This window comes from Thrips palmi, unplaced genomic scaffold (genome assembly GCF_012932325.1).
Source record: "Thrips palmi isolate BJ-2018 unplaced genomic scaffold, TpBJ-2018v1 HiC_scaffold_18, whole genome shotgun sequence".
NCBI lineage: Eukaryota > Metazoa > Arthropoda > Insecta > Thysanoptera > Thripidae > Thrips > Thrips palmi.
Genome location: NW_023144627.1, coordinates 16,294,521 through 16,307,826, shown reverse-complemented (window position 1 = coordinate 16,307,826; position 13,306 = coordinate 16,294,521). Strand labels below are relative to the sequence as shown.

General features: G+C 56.0%; 3 protein-coding genes across 8 annotated transcripts; 1 reads left to right on the top strand and 2 right to left on the bottom strand.

The window, feature by feature from the left end:
- Nucleotides 1-45: 45 nt before the first annotated feature.
- LOC117644267 lies at nt 46-3,206 on the bottom strand. The gene is made up of 8 exons (XM_034383569.1): nt 3,047-3,206; nt 2,724-2,974; nt 2,480-2,648; nt 2,066-2,400; nt 1,406-1,700; nt 1,062-1,331; nt 804-976; nt 46-720 (listed from the first exon to the last, which is right to left on the bottom strand). Exons 1-8 carry the CDS (start codon nt 3,057-3,059, stop codon nt 568-570), a joined length of 1,659 nt encoding a protein of 552 aa, XP_034239460.1. The 5' UTR covers nt 3,060-3,206; the 3' UTR covers nt 46-567.
- A 589-nt stretch (nt 3,207-3,795) lies between these two features.
- LOC117644266 (glycine-rich cell wall structural protein 1.8-like) lies at nt 3,796-6,917 on the top strand. 6 transcript variants are annotated; one of them, XM_034383566.1, is made up of 3 exons: nt 3,796-3,952; nt 4,029-4,419; nt 4,702-6,917. In XM_034383566.1, the coding sequence occupies exons 1-3, from the start codon at nt 3,932-3,934 to the stop codon at nt 6,786-6,788; spliced, it is 2,499 nt and encodes an 832-aa protein (XP_034239457.1). In that variant the 5' UTR covers nt 3,796-3,931; the 3' UTR covers nt 6,789-6,917. The 6 variants fall into 6 exon arrangements, with proteins under 6 accessions (XP_034239457.1, XP_034239459.1, XP_034239458.1 ...); XM_034383568.1 differs by having other exon boundaries at nt 4,029-4,631; nt 5,007-6,917; XM_034383567.1 differs by having other exon boundaries at nt 4,029-4,817; nt 5,103-6,917.
- Nucleotides 6,848-13,123, bottom strand: LOC117644265 (glutamate receptor ionotropic, kainate 2-like). Its single transcript, XM_034383561.1, has 17 exons — nt 12,994-13,123; nt 12,540-12,693; nt 11,801-11,956; nt 11,543-11,727; nt 11,152-11,451; nt 10,642-10,827; nt 10,328-10,483; nt 9,998-10,231; nt 9,578-9,778; nt 9,416-9,500; nt 9,206-9,344; nt 8,788-8,925; nt 8,499-8,700; nt 7,946-8,177; nt 7,745-7,860; nt 7,493-7,645; nt 6,848-7,414 (listed from the first exon to the last, which is right to left on the bottom strand). The coding sequence occupies exons 2-17, from the start codon at nt 12,691-12,693 to the stop codon at nt 7,205-7,207; spliced, it is 2,847 nt and encodes a 948-aa protein (XP_034239452.1). The 5' UTR covers nt 12,994-13,123; the 3' UTR covers nt 6,848-7,204.
- Between the last annotated feature and the right edge of the window lie 183 nt (nt 13,124-13,306).

Sequence of the window (13,306 nt, the reverse complement as noted above, 5' to 3'; positions counted from 1 at the left end):
GATGGATTTCAGTAACGTAAGACAGAGTCCGAGTATCGAACAGGCTTACTTTAAGTAGAAAATTTAATGTTGTTCAGAACAATAAAAGAGCAGTACAATAAGTCCCTGGGCTGGAGCTCTGTGGGCACTGTACAATAATTCAAGCACGCTTTCTGAATAAGGGTTCACAAAATAGTTATTGACATTCCATTTGTTCCAGTTCTTGCCTCACATTACACTAATACTTGTGAGATAAAATTGACGTCCCTAATGTTATGCTTTGTATGTACATGTAAGTGAAAGCTGTCTAAAATGTACTCCTATGCCCTACTCTTTTCCCATAAGATACTATAAAAGACAATACATTGTTTTGGGAAAACAAACATTGTTTATCCACAGAAATAAAAAAAAACTGTTTTAACTGATTTATTATTTTGTTACTCCGATTCCCAACTCATTTGCAGCCACAAATGCAGTATATTTTCACAGAATCACAACATTATCAATTAAACCTTATGGACTTACGATATACAAAGGCAACTTATCAACTGCAACTAGCATGAGCTTGAAATGGAATGGTTGGGCTCCCTAATCTTCTTTGTCTCTTTCCGCAATTTGCAGTCTAACGAGATGATTATGGATCTCTATAGTCATATTCCGATGTAGTAGCTCGGTGAAGCGGTGAGCTGGTTTTGCCAATCCCTTTTCCCTGTATTCCACCATTAATAGTTTGATTAAATCCTGTAAGGAAAGTCCATTGTTTTCAACGATCATAATTATGGAGCAAACACACAACACAAATTCTATAATTAGGTTAAACCCACCTGAGCTTCTACATTTGTAATATTACCTACAAACCACTGGCGAATGATATATCTGGAATGGACTTCCAGCCAGCGAATGTACAACAGATCTTCCCTTTGAGCCATTTTCAATTTGGCACTTACAGCTGTCAAATCTTTTGTGTAGTTATAGAACTGATCCCGGTCTCTAGAACCTATGAAAACAGAATAAAATACTGGCAAAAGCTCAAAGCCAAAAACAAATGAGGAGCTGCACATTTGAGGTAAATGATTTCTTACCCAATTCAAAAGCAGCACCTTTATTCAAGGAATTCGTGTGAATTGACTGACAATATGCCTCTTTTGCCGAAAGTATGAGGCCATGATTGGGGTGAAACAGGTCTTCAGGCCCACTGTATGTATCAATCAATTTTACAAAGTCATTTGGTTCCTTACAAGCAGCAAAGCTCTTCGTGAACTCAAAAGCAATTGGGCCCACATCACCAGGTGTCATTGAGTATCCACATTTATTGCATTTTCCCCAATCTTTGGTGTTTGGAGTTGTCATAGCTGTGAAAAAGAAAACGCAGAAAGTCAAACCATACACATTTGACAGCTGCTCAACCACTGCTAACAAAACGTACCAAAGCATTTCTTGCAAGTCACAGAACCAAGGTGCAGGCCCAGTTCTGTTGGATCCATACATCGTTCACAAGTACATGGGTTCTGAGTGAGCGATACATAATTCAGTTGTCTTGTCCAGGTTGAGACCATTAAGTTACAACAAAATTTATTTACTGTCAGTTTATCTCCAGGCTCTATGTCAACATTTGCTATAGCATATGTAATTGTTGGCTCTGCTGAAGTTTCTAACATGTGTATATTAGGATAGCAAGAGTGCTGCATGTAATAAACGTCCGAATCATGGGCTCCATATCCCTGAAACAAAAGGGAGGAAAAAAATCAGCAGTCTGGATCGCAAATCTTTCACCCTTACTTTTACACAAGTTGCAAAGTTGCTAGTCACAAGTTCCCATAGCAGAGCGTAGAACTCATAATTAGAAAACAACAAACTCATGCTCACAAACGTTTGCTATAAAAAGAAGAGAGATGACATTATCTGTGCAAAATATTAAGCCTATATTTTAAAAACACACACAAAACAAAAAAAACAAACAAAAAAAAAAACAAAAAAAAAACAAAAAAAAAGACAAACATTTGTTTAAGGCAACATTTTTCTTTATAAAATTTTTGAGATGTTACTTTTATTTTAGAAAGGGGCTGAATAGAATAAAATTACTTACACATCTTGGCTCATTGAGGCTGAAACAGTCATCCAAGACTGTAACAGGAACTAGTGCTTGCTGTAACACCTTGGTTATAGTGCATATAGTGTCATGGTCATATTGTTGAAGTTTGAGATGATTCCTTATAAATAAGGAAACTCCTTCTAACAATGCTCGACTGCGTTCAGCATGAAGGCTGACGTTGTGGTTGTCTGGAGCATCCAATTCCAGCAGCTTTGGCATTCTATTTGAAAGAAGTACCCTCAGCACCAACATACTAAATCCAATAAATCTAAAGTCTGCACGCCAGACAGAGGAGTCCTTCCACACTCCTCCTTTCTTTAAAAAAGCTTCTGCAAATTATTAAATTTAAGTCCAACAATCAGCCAGGAATATGACTTATAAACAAATGGAATTATCATATACACACACCCTTATCAAATTTGAAGCCCGCATTTTGTAATACACTGCACTCTAATTGATGCAAAGGTGATTTTTGGCATTGCACATCAATGGGCCAGCCGCATCCCTCACACTGATAGGACATGACGTCATAAATCATTGGCCGTAAACAGCCTAGACATGCAGGCTCTAGGCCAGTCTGCAATACAATAATTTAATGCAAGATGCTATACTGGTGCTTTCTCCTTTTATGACTTCCTGGTCATTGACTTACTGGTCCAATAGCTATGGCCTCTGATTTGAAAATTGTGGTCCCTTTTGGAATTTTTCTCGTTGCAACAAGACATGTCGGTTTGGAGGGTTCTCGACACACTTTATAATAGCCACAAGAGTCACGGTGACTTTTCCAGTCTTCAATCTGGTGCTCCTTAGAGCAGTAGTAGACTGATTTGCACCTCGAACAGGCAAGGGTTTGCTTCTTACTCGTGCCACAGCGACGACATTTTCTCAAATCTGCATACCAGCCTGTACATGGGGATCTCATTAACTCAAACCAAATGGAACAGCCCGGGAAGCAGGCGCCGAATCGCAACTTACGAGTGTTGTCCATGTTGTTTCACAGAGAACCAAAACAGTTAATCTGTCCGTCAGAAAGTCGTGAAGCTGAATGGAAGCCTCACTAAGGAATACGGAATGCAAAGGCGCCCGATAACAGGGTGCAGGCAGACGCAGCAAGACCCAAGGAGTGGAGCCAGAGTCGGCATTACCAATACCTCATGTGAAACGACGCCTTCCATCAACAGCCTGCTTCAAGTAATTAACTGACAGGGCTATGCGGCAGTGTAAAAAACGAAACTGGAAATACTGCATTACATTTATTGAACTGAATATACAGCCAAAGACCCTTGGTACTTTTTGAGGTTGCCCCGTTACGTTGGTGTTCTGGAAAAGTGATGGAGAAGGGGTAATGTGGACGCAGCGCCGCAGAAGCGCAGGGTATTCCCCTTGGAATCCGTTCTGCGATATTCCCCTCCATTGTTGCCAGTGCCAGTATTCAGAAAAATAAAACGGCTTTCTTTCTATTTCTTTTTACGTTCCACGAACATGTTGTGTTCCTCTTTAAACTTTTACACGGCTCGGCTGATTTGATAAATGTGCTCCCTATAAAAAGAAGATTTTTTTTGGTAATATTTTTAAAACTAGAAAAGCTAATAATTTGGGCTTGGTCAAAACAATGACGCAAGCTGGGATGGGATAACATGCGGAATGATGCTTTGCTGAGGTAAATCGTCGCGTTCCTTGAACGATGATGCTATGCTATAGAAAGCGCTCACGTCCTCGGCACCATCTGAGCAAACGAACCCATTGCGTCTGGGCACTGCCGGCTCTGCTGGGCATGACGCCGCGGGGGCGAACCACACGCCGGTATAAAGGCAGTCCCAAGTTCGTCATCTCCAATCATTCGAGTGTTATCAATTGGCAATGGCGAAGACGCTCATCCTGGTAGGGCTCCTCGACTGGTACTTTGCTCGCCGTCGCTTTTTCCGCGGAGGGACCACTAATTTCTTTCTGCCTGCAGTTTGCCCTGGTGGCAGGCGCTTCCCTGTGCCAGGGACAGCTCAGTAGCCTCATCGGCGATGCCGCGAGCACCGTGGCGGACGGCGTCAACACCGCCAGGAACATCGCGGGCTCCATCAGCTCCGTGAGGGACGTCGCCGGGGAGTTCAGCATCGGCGGCGGCAGCGGCAGCGCCCTCGGCGCCGCAAGGAACATCGCCGGCCGCCTCAGCTCCTCCAGGAACCTCGCCGGCCAGATCAGCACTTCTGGTGGCCTCTCTGGCGGCCTCTTTGGCGGCCTTGGGGGAGGACTCTCCGGTGGCCTCGACGCGGCCAGGAACATTGCCAGCGGCATCGCCGGCCGTGTCGGCGGCGGATCGAGTGGATCTGGCAGCCTTGCCGGAGGACTTTCTGGTGGTCTTGACGCGGTCAGGAACATTGCTAGCGCCATCGCCGGCCGTGTTGGTGGATCGGGCAGCTCAAGCGGACTTACCGGAGGACTTTCTGGTGGCCTCGACGCGGCCAGGAACATTGCTAGCGGCATCGCCGGTCGTGTCGGCGGCGGATCGAGTGGATCTGGCAGCCTTGCCGGAGGACTTTCTGGTGGCCTCGACGCGGCCAGGAACATTGCTAGCGGCATCGCCGGCCGTGTCGGTGGATCGGGCAGCTCAAGCGGACTTACCGGAGGACTTTCTGGTGGCCTCGACGCGGCCAGGAACATTGCTAGCGGCATCGCCGGCCGTGTCGGTGGATCGGGCAGCTCAAGCGGACTTACCGGAGGACTTTCTGGTGGCCTCGACGCGGCCAGGAACATTGCTAGCGGCATCGCCGGCCGTGTCGGTGGATCGGGCAGCTCAAGCGGACTTACCGGAGGACTTTCTGGTGGCCTCGACGCGGCCAGGAACATTGCTAGCGGCATCGCCGGTCGTGTCGGCGGCGGATCGAGTGGATCTGGCAGCCTTGCCGGAGGACTTTCTGGTGGCCTCGACGCGGCCAGGAACATTGCTAGCGGCATCGCAGGCCGTGTCGGCGGCGGATCGAGTGGATCTGGCAGCCTTGCCGGAGGACTTTCTGGTGGCCTCGACGCGGCCAGGAACATTGCTAGTGGCATCGCCGGCCGTGTCGGTGGATCGGGCAGCTCAAGCGGACTCGCTGAAGGCATTGCTGGAAGAATCAGCGGAGGACTCGGTGGAGGCCTTGCCCAAGGACTTTCCGGCGGACTTTCTGGTGGCCTCGACGCCGCGAGGAACATCGCCAGTGGCGTCAACACCGCCAGGAACGTCATCGGTGCCGTTCGAGGGTTCATCTCTGGAGACGACGATGACAGCAGCAGCGAGGAGGACTCCATCCTCGGAGGCCTTGCGGGACGCATCGGCGGCGGCCTCGGCGGCCGTGGAGGACTCAGCCCTATCGGGGCTCTTGCTGGTGGTCTGGGAGGCCAGAACCAGCAAGGAGGTCGCGGAGGATTTAGTTTAGACTTCGGTAGCCAGGGTGGAGCAGGTCGTCAAGGTGGTGCCCAGGGCGGTGCTCAGGGTCGTATCCAGGGTGGTACCCAGGGCGGCGCTCAGGGTCGTGTCCAGGGTGGCGCTCAGGGTCGTGCCGAGGGTGGTGCCCAGGGCGGCGCTCAGGGTCGTATCCAGGGTGGTGCCCAGGGTGGCGCTCAGGGTTGTGCGGAGGGTGGTGCGCAGGGTGGCGCCCAGGGTCGTGCCCAGGGTGGCGCTCAGGGTCGTATCCAGGGTGGCGCTCAGGGTGGTGCTCAGGGTCGTGCCCAGGGTGGCGCTCAGGGTCGTATCCAGGGTGGCGCTCAGGGTCGTGCTCAGGATCGTGCCCAGGGTGGCGCTCAGGGTGGTGCTCAGATCAGTGCCGGTGGCCGTGGAGGCGCCGGCGGACAGGGTCAGGCCCAAGGTGGAGCTGGACGCGGTGGATTCAGCCTGGGCTTCGGCATCGGAAACCAGGGGCAGAGACAGGGCGGAGCAGGTCGCCGTGCTCAGGGCGGTGCCCAGGGCGGCGCTCAGATCAGTGCCGGTGGCCGTGGAGGACAGGGTGGTGCCCAGGGTGCCAGTTTCGGCCTTAGCTTGGGCGGAGAACAGGGTCCTCGACAGGGCCGCAGTGCTCAGGTAGAGGCTGAATTCGGTGGACAGGGCGGCGCTCAGGGTCAGGGTGGGTTCGGAGGTCAGGGAGGTGCCCAGGGTCAGGGTGGATTCGGAGGACAGGGCGGCGCTCAGGGTCAGGGTAGATTCGGCGGCCGTGGAGGTGCTCAGGGTCAGGGTGGGTTTGGAGGCCAGGGAGGATTCGGTGGCCGTGGAGGTGCTCAGGGTCAGGGTGGGTTCGGAGGTCAGGGAGGATTCGGCGGTCGTGGAGGTGCTCAGGGCCAGGGTGGGTTCGGAGGCCGGGGAGGATTCGGCGGCCGTGGAGGTGCTCAGGGTCAGGGTGGGTTTGGTGGCCAGGGAGGTGCCCAGGGTCGGGGTGGATTCGGAGGTCAGGGTGGATTTGGCGGCCGTGGAGGTGCCCAGGGTCAGGGTGGATTCGGAGGTCAGGGAGGTGCCCAGGGTCAGGGTGGATTCGGAGGCCAGGGTGGTGCCCAGGGTCAGGGAGGATTCGGCGGCCGTGGAAGTGCCCAGGGTCAGGGTGTCTTCAGAGGTCAGGGTGGTGCCCAGGGTGGATTCCAGGGTCAGGTAGGATTTGGCCGTGAGGGTGGTTCCCAGAGTGGATTTGGTGGACAGGCTGAATTCGGCGGACAGGGTGAATTCAATGGTGAGATCTCTCTTCAGCGCCAGTTCTAGTAAACATCGATGAAATCTTGCATGTCGCACACGTTTGTGAAAAAAACGTGATCAAGAAATCAAAATTACTTCTGTTCTTTATTGTCATTGAGAAACAACTAAATTAAAGAACGTCTTCTTGTATATTGACTCGTCTCCTCCTTCAACTGCACCACAATCGACGCCTCATTTTTAAAACTACGTTACACTTGTCTCGAATTGAACAACTCGACTGTCCACACAAATACTCTAGATTTAATCTACTTTTCTAAAATCTGTGGCGGTCGCTTAGGGTACAGCCTTCTTTGGAATGTATGGACGGTGGTAGAAATGCGCTAAAACTCGGTACGAGAAAAACCAAAACAAATGCGCCAGTCGTGTGAAAAGGGAAAACTCCGGAAAACTCTTTCTCCGCCGCCATGACGACATGGGACACTTCACTTTTCCTTCTCGCCGCCCGCCAGCCGCTGGAAGGCGTTGAGTTGGAGGAGCGAGCGCGCGATGGAGCGGCCGAGGCCGGTGGAGCCGCTGTCGCTGCCGCCGCTGCTGGAGCTGTCCGTCGACGGCGCGTGCTTCACGGGCTTGCTCTCGATGCTGCAGTTGACCGCGAACCGCACCTCCTTCATCAGGGCCTCCTTGGGGCTGATCTGGAACGCCAAACACGGAGTGAGAGGGCGAGCTGCCGCAGCGCGAAGCTGGCGAAGCGGAGCCAGTGGCAGGCGAACCTTGTTGTCGATGGCCACCTCCCTCGTGTTCCAGAGAAACTCGCCCACGGCCATGAAGATGGCGCCCACGCAGCCGTACGTCAGCACCAGGAACACGCCACCCACGTGGCCCATGGTCAGCTTCTGCGAGTCGGTGTCCGCCGGCCCGCTTTCCTGCGCACACCAGTACTCTCCTGTAGCGCGGGTTCAAACCCAGTTTATTGTTTTTTTGTTGTTTTTTTTGTGGGTGGGGTGGGGTGGATGTCATTTTACCCCGCACATGCCGCCGCCGTCGTTCTGCCGCCACCACAAGTCCTTGAGCTGGACGAGCTTGCCGGACTCCTGGAGCTTCAGCACCGCGCCCGAGATGACGGCCCGGTACGGCGAATCTGGCCAGACAGACAGGCGACATGGTTGAACCGCTTTCGCTGCGGAGCTTTCAAAGTGGAGGCCGTTCCCTAGTCCGAAACCTACTCCTGGGCATGGCGATGCCGTAGCCCTTGGAATCCAGCTGGCCGCCCACCATCTGCAGGTTGCAGTTGCGCTCGCACTGGTACTCGATGCTGGTGGACTCCATGAAGAAGGCGTAGTCGCGCTTGGGCTTGGCCACGCGGTCCATGCCCTCGTCGTTGCTCTTGGTGAACACGCTGGGCCTGGCCGCGGACATAATGGCCCACATGCGCTGGTAGTCGGACGAGTTGGAGTTCTGTCCGGGAAAAAGGAAACCCGTTATCAGTGATTTGGGTGCGAAACGTTTTCGGAAGCGGCGTCGCACAGCGGGCCAGAAGACCGGTGGAGGCGGCCAAAACTCTAGACGCGTCTCGAGCTCCAGAGTCGCTAAACAGGACTCGAACCAAACGTGTGACCCCACCAATGGATTCCTCGTTCGGAGAGCAATCCATTGGTGGGGTCATACGTTCGGTTTGAGTCCCATTTAGCGACTCTGGAGCTCAAAATGCGTCATGAGTTTTGGCCGCCTCCACCGGTCTTCCGGCCCACTGTGCGTCGCGCCGTTGTTCTTGCTGACCGCGAAGAAGGCCATGGTGGAGCCGCCGTCCAGGCAGCCGTAGGCCACTTTGTTCTGCGCCGCCAGGTCCTTGGCGCTGTTGATGTTCTCCGTGTTCATGCCGGCGGCCGTCAGGAAGGCGGCCAGGTTGGCGGTGTACGACGAGATCATGATGAGCGTGAAGAACCACCACAGGCCGGCCACCATCCGCGTCGAGGGTGCCCTGCGCGCAGGGTGCCGGGTTCAAACACCACCACTCACGAGTTAAAAAAATTTTGAATAAAAATAACAGTAAGTTTTTGGTACTGACTTTGGCAAGAAGTCACAACCCTGCTGCAGCACGGAACCCATGACGAACCACAGGCTGTTGAGCAGGGTGAATGTGTTCTCGAGCTCCTCGGGCTCGGGGTTGCAAGGGTGCGGGTTGTCCCACTCCCACGGCGTCACTCTGAAACAGAAATAAATTAAAAATAAAGTGGATTTGTTTTGGCAGTTGCGAAAGTGAGTGCGATGACGTGATTGGCCTCGAACATCTGTGCACAAGGACGTAAATGGCATCGGAGCGCGTCACGACCCTGACACACCTCGGCAAATGTTGTGGTCGGGGCGCAACGAGTCCACGTGCGCATACAAGGGGGGCGCCGACGGGTGTGACAGCTGCCGACCAATCACAGGCCGACATTTTGACACTCGGTGCCTAAGTCTGCGCTTTGGACTGAAGAGTGTACCTGGCGAGCACGAAGAGCACCAGCCCCACGCCCAGGAAGGCCGCGGCGTTGTAGATCCACACCTCCGTGGACAGCGGCTCCAGGAACGAGTACAGGTTGGGCTCCTTCGGCGGCGGCTTGGAGTACAGGATGGAGATGCCTGGCGGAAGCGACGGGTCAGCGGGGGCGTCGCCAGATCCGAAAGTCGGAACAGGAGGTGAAGAAACTCACCGAGGTTCATGAACGGCATGGTGAAGTCAACCGCCCGCTCGCGGTCGTACGTTATCGTCAGGTCGCAGATGCCCAGGTCGGCTTTCTGCGATCAGAGGGAGGAGGACAGTCAGCGAACCCCAAACTCCTACGCGCTGCACACAGGCCGGTCGGCAGGCTTACCCGGTCCAGGAGGTCCTTGATGATGCCGTCCCAGCGGCCGTCCTTGAGGCTGCCGTACCGCCCGTCCTTGGCCAGGTAGAAGCGGTACTTGAAGTTGAGCATCTTGGCGATCTCGTCGATGAGGTCCACGGCGTAGCCGCGAAGCCCCGCGTTGCCGCAGTCCTCGGTGCAGTTGGGCTGCAGCATGAGGTACGGCGCACCCTGCGACGCCACGACGGCCACGTCAACGATCCGCCACACAGTGGGCCACGCGGCCAAACCTCTAGACGCGTTTTCAGCTCCAGAGTCGCTAAGTGGTCCTCGAAGCGAACGTGTGACCCCACCAATGGATTCCTCGAACGGAGAGCAATCTATTGGTGGGGTTACACGCTCGCTTCGAGTCCTGTTTAGCGACTCTGGAGCTCAAAACGCGTCACTCACGAGCCTGGACACGACGCGCATCTCCTTCTTGGAGAGCAGCTCCATGGTGGAGCGGGTCATCTCCTCCACGGAGCGGAACAGGTGGATGCCGGAGCGGTTCCAGACGCCGGTCGCGTTGTCGCTCGTCGTCTGCACCAAGGAGACCGTGAAGTTGGTGCGCCGGTGGTCCGACTCCGGGTCCAGCCACAGCGGCCCCGTCAGGCCGTGCTCCGTGTTGTCCGGGTCGCTGTACTTCTGCGGGAGGAGGAGGCGCACTGTGAAATCCGGGAGGAGGAGCACACACTGCGTGAACCGGCGGTGGTCGACGCCCAGCTTGCTGACATTACTCACGGCCTTTATGAAGGAGACGATGCGGTGGCCGTGCTCCCACTTGTCCACGCCTTCGCACGACAGCGGCCTCTCCTCCACGAAGGGCGGCTTCTTGTTGAGTAGGTGCAGCGAGCGCGCGAACATGTGCACGGCGTCGCTGATGAGCGCCGAGGACGTCTGTGGACACGCCACCGTCAAAAACCATTCCGCCTGCCCATCGCACGTTGGTGGGGTCACACGTTCGGTCCGAGTCCCATTTAGCAACTCTGGAGCTCAAAACGCGTGTAGTTTTGGCCGCCTCCACCGGTCTTCTGGCAAATCCACTGTGTACTCACCTTGACCTCGCGCGGCGTGAGGGTGATGGCGTTGTCTCGCAGCCGCTCGTTGTAGATCCAGTCCTGCACGGCGTTCTGCGTGTCCGCCGCGCTGGGGTCCACCAGGCGGAAGCCCGTGATGTTGGACAGCCCCACCTCCCTCTCGGCCCACGTGTTGATCTCGTCGTAGTTGAGGGTGTGCGCGTCCTGCGGCACAGCCACACCACCAGAATTGGCAGCAGCCAGTGGCGACCGCCCCAGTGTGCCAACAGACCGCCGCAGGCAGCCGAAACTCTAGACGCGTTTTGAGCTCCAGGGTCGCTTAATGGGACTCGAACCGAACGTGTGACCCCACCAATGGATTCCTCGTTCGAAGAGCAATCCGTTGATGGGGTCACACGATCCGTGCAAGTCCCATAGCGACTCTGGAGCTTAAAACGCGTCCAGAATTTTGGCCGCCTGCGGCGGTCTTCTGGCACACTGGGGGCGGCGGGGCACGCGTTCGGGGTGTGCTGGCGTCCGGACACTGACCGGCGACGTGACCAGGTAGCTGATGTAGTCCCCCATCAGCTTGACCTGCCTGGCCTGGTGGAAGATGTCCAGCAGCCGGTCGGCCGACACGTCCAGCAAGATGCGCGTCTCGGAGCTGTTCTGGATCTCCTTGAGCAGCGGCCGGTAGTCCGGCCCCTCCCCGAGGCGCCGTAGCGTGACGGGGCTGTCCTGCGGGCCGTGGGCCTTGAGCACCTCCTGCAGGCGGAACAGGCCGTCGTCGTCCTCGTAGACGATGGTGAAGGTCTTCCAGGCCATGTCCTCCAGCAGCGCCACGATGGCCTGCACACCAAAAGAATATCGACACTCGTATAGCACCTGCCACCCTTAGGGTTGCCCTTAGGGTCGCTCTTAGGGTTGCCCGAAGGCTCACCTGGGAGAGACTCTGGCGGTCCGGAGTGATGTTGATTTGCATCTTGCTGGGGATCCTGACGGAGGGCGGGTGCGTCAGGATGTGCGGAATCTCCAGCGTCTCCGCAATCGAGGACACGATGTTCATGGTGCCCTTGCTCTTGGGGCCGAAGATGGCGGCCACGCCGTTGCTCGTCAGGTTGCACACTGGAATAAAACGGAACAAACTTGCAGTGTGGGCGAGGTTTTAAATTGGCGCGAAACCCCCGCGCTCGCTTACCCTTCCTGCTCATGATGAAGCTGTCCGCCGAGCTGAGCACCTCGATGACGGGCACCAGCGTGATGCCCGGCAGGATGGTCTTGTCCATGTTGACGCGGTCGATGGCGGCGCGGAACGCCACGATCTCCTGCCACTCGTCGTCGTGGAACAGCCCCGCTGCAACACGGTCAATGTGAGCCGTAGCCGAGGCGGTAGACGCGCTGCAACCCGAGTCAGGGGTCTGCGGTTCAACTCCCCGCACCTGCCTTATTTTTTTTTCCATTTTCTCTTTTTTTTACAGAGTGCCTGCAGTGGGTGGTCGCCGGGGAGGGGGCAATGGGGAATCACGTGCAGACTATTATCAAACAATAAAAGAGGCGGCGGCCGGTATTTTTAGCCGTGCGTTCGCGCCGCGGTCCGCGACACGACACGACGGGGCCACTTTTGCGTGTCGGCTACAAAGGGCCCGTCGCTCCCCCGCGTGACGCCTAGCCCCACCCCGCCCCACCCCGCCCCACCCCGCCCCACCCCGCCCCGCCAGAGGCATGCGGCTCCGGAACATAAACTTCGCGCGCCATTTTCGCGCAGGCGGCAATGATCCGAGGGTGTTTACGACCCTCTCGGGAAAATGCTCTCGAGTCGAAGAAATGCATTCGGCAGGAATACGCTCTCGCACCTAAAAAACGCATTGGACAAAGAAATCCTCTCGACCCCCAAAAAACTCTTACCTTACGTATTTGTAAAATAACTTTTTCCTCACCGAGGTGCAGTTGCTGGGGCGGGAAGTCCTCCCCGCGGTCCCTGGAGCCGTAGTAGTTGTAGCCGTTGGCGTCGTAGTCCTCGCCGTCAGCCTCGGCCGGGGCCGCTGCGCACCCCAGCAGCAGGGCCAGCACTGCGATCCACAGCCACCCCATCTGGAAGGGAGTGAATGCCGTCTCAACCCTCGCAATGGACGGCCGGCCGCAGTCGCTCTGTCTCCCTCGCACTCGTGCGGCGTCTGGCGGGGGTGCGAGAGAGACATCGCGACGGAGACACTGTTCGGGATCAGCCTGCCCCACTGACGTTTGGGGCGTCTAACCTCGCCGGGGCTGTGTCATGCCGACCCCGTTTCGGCCCCGCGTCGCCGGCGAACGTCGTCGACGCGGACGTCCTCGGCGCTACTCGGAACATCCTCATTCATAACTTGCGGCTCCTTGGCAGCATCGGCGACTTACCTCATCGACGTGTCCGAACCGCCGTCGGCCGCAGTCGGCGTGCTGCTCTGCGCGGCGTGGACACGGGCACTGGCGCGGCCGGCTTCCCCGTGGACGCGAACCCTCGGCGACGAAGCCTCGGCGACGCCCGCACCCAGAATACACCGCGGTGCCCACCGCTCTCGCTGCACTCCTCCCTTGAGGACGGCGCTCCCCGCGGCGAGCAGGGCGAGGCGACTGTCAGTGCGAGGACCGCGTCGGCGGCTGCGGGACGCACGGGACGCTGCCGGACGACGCGCCCCAAAATAAACACCCCCACCCCTCACCCGCGGCC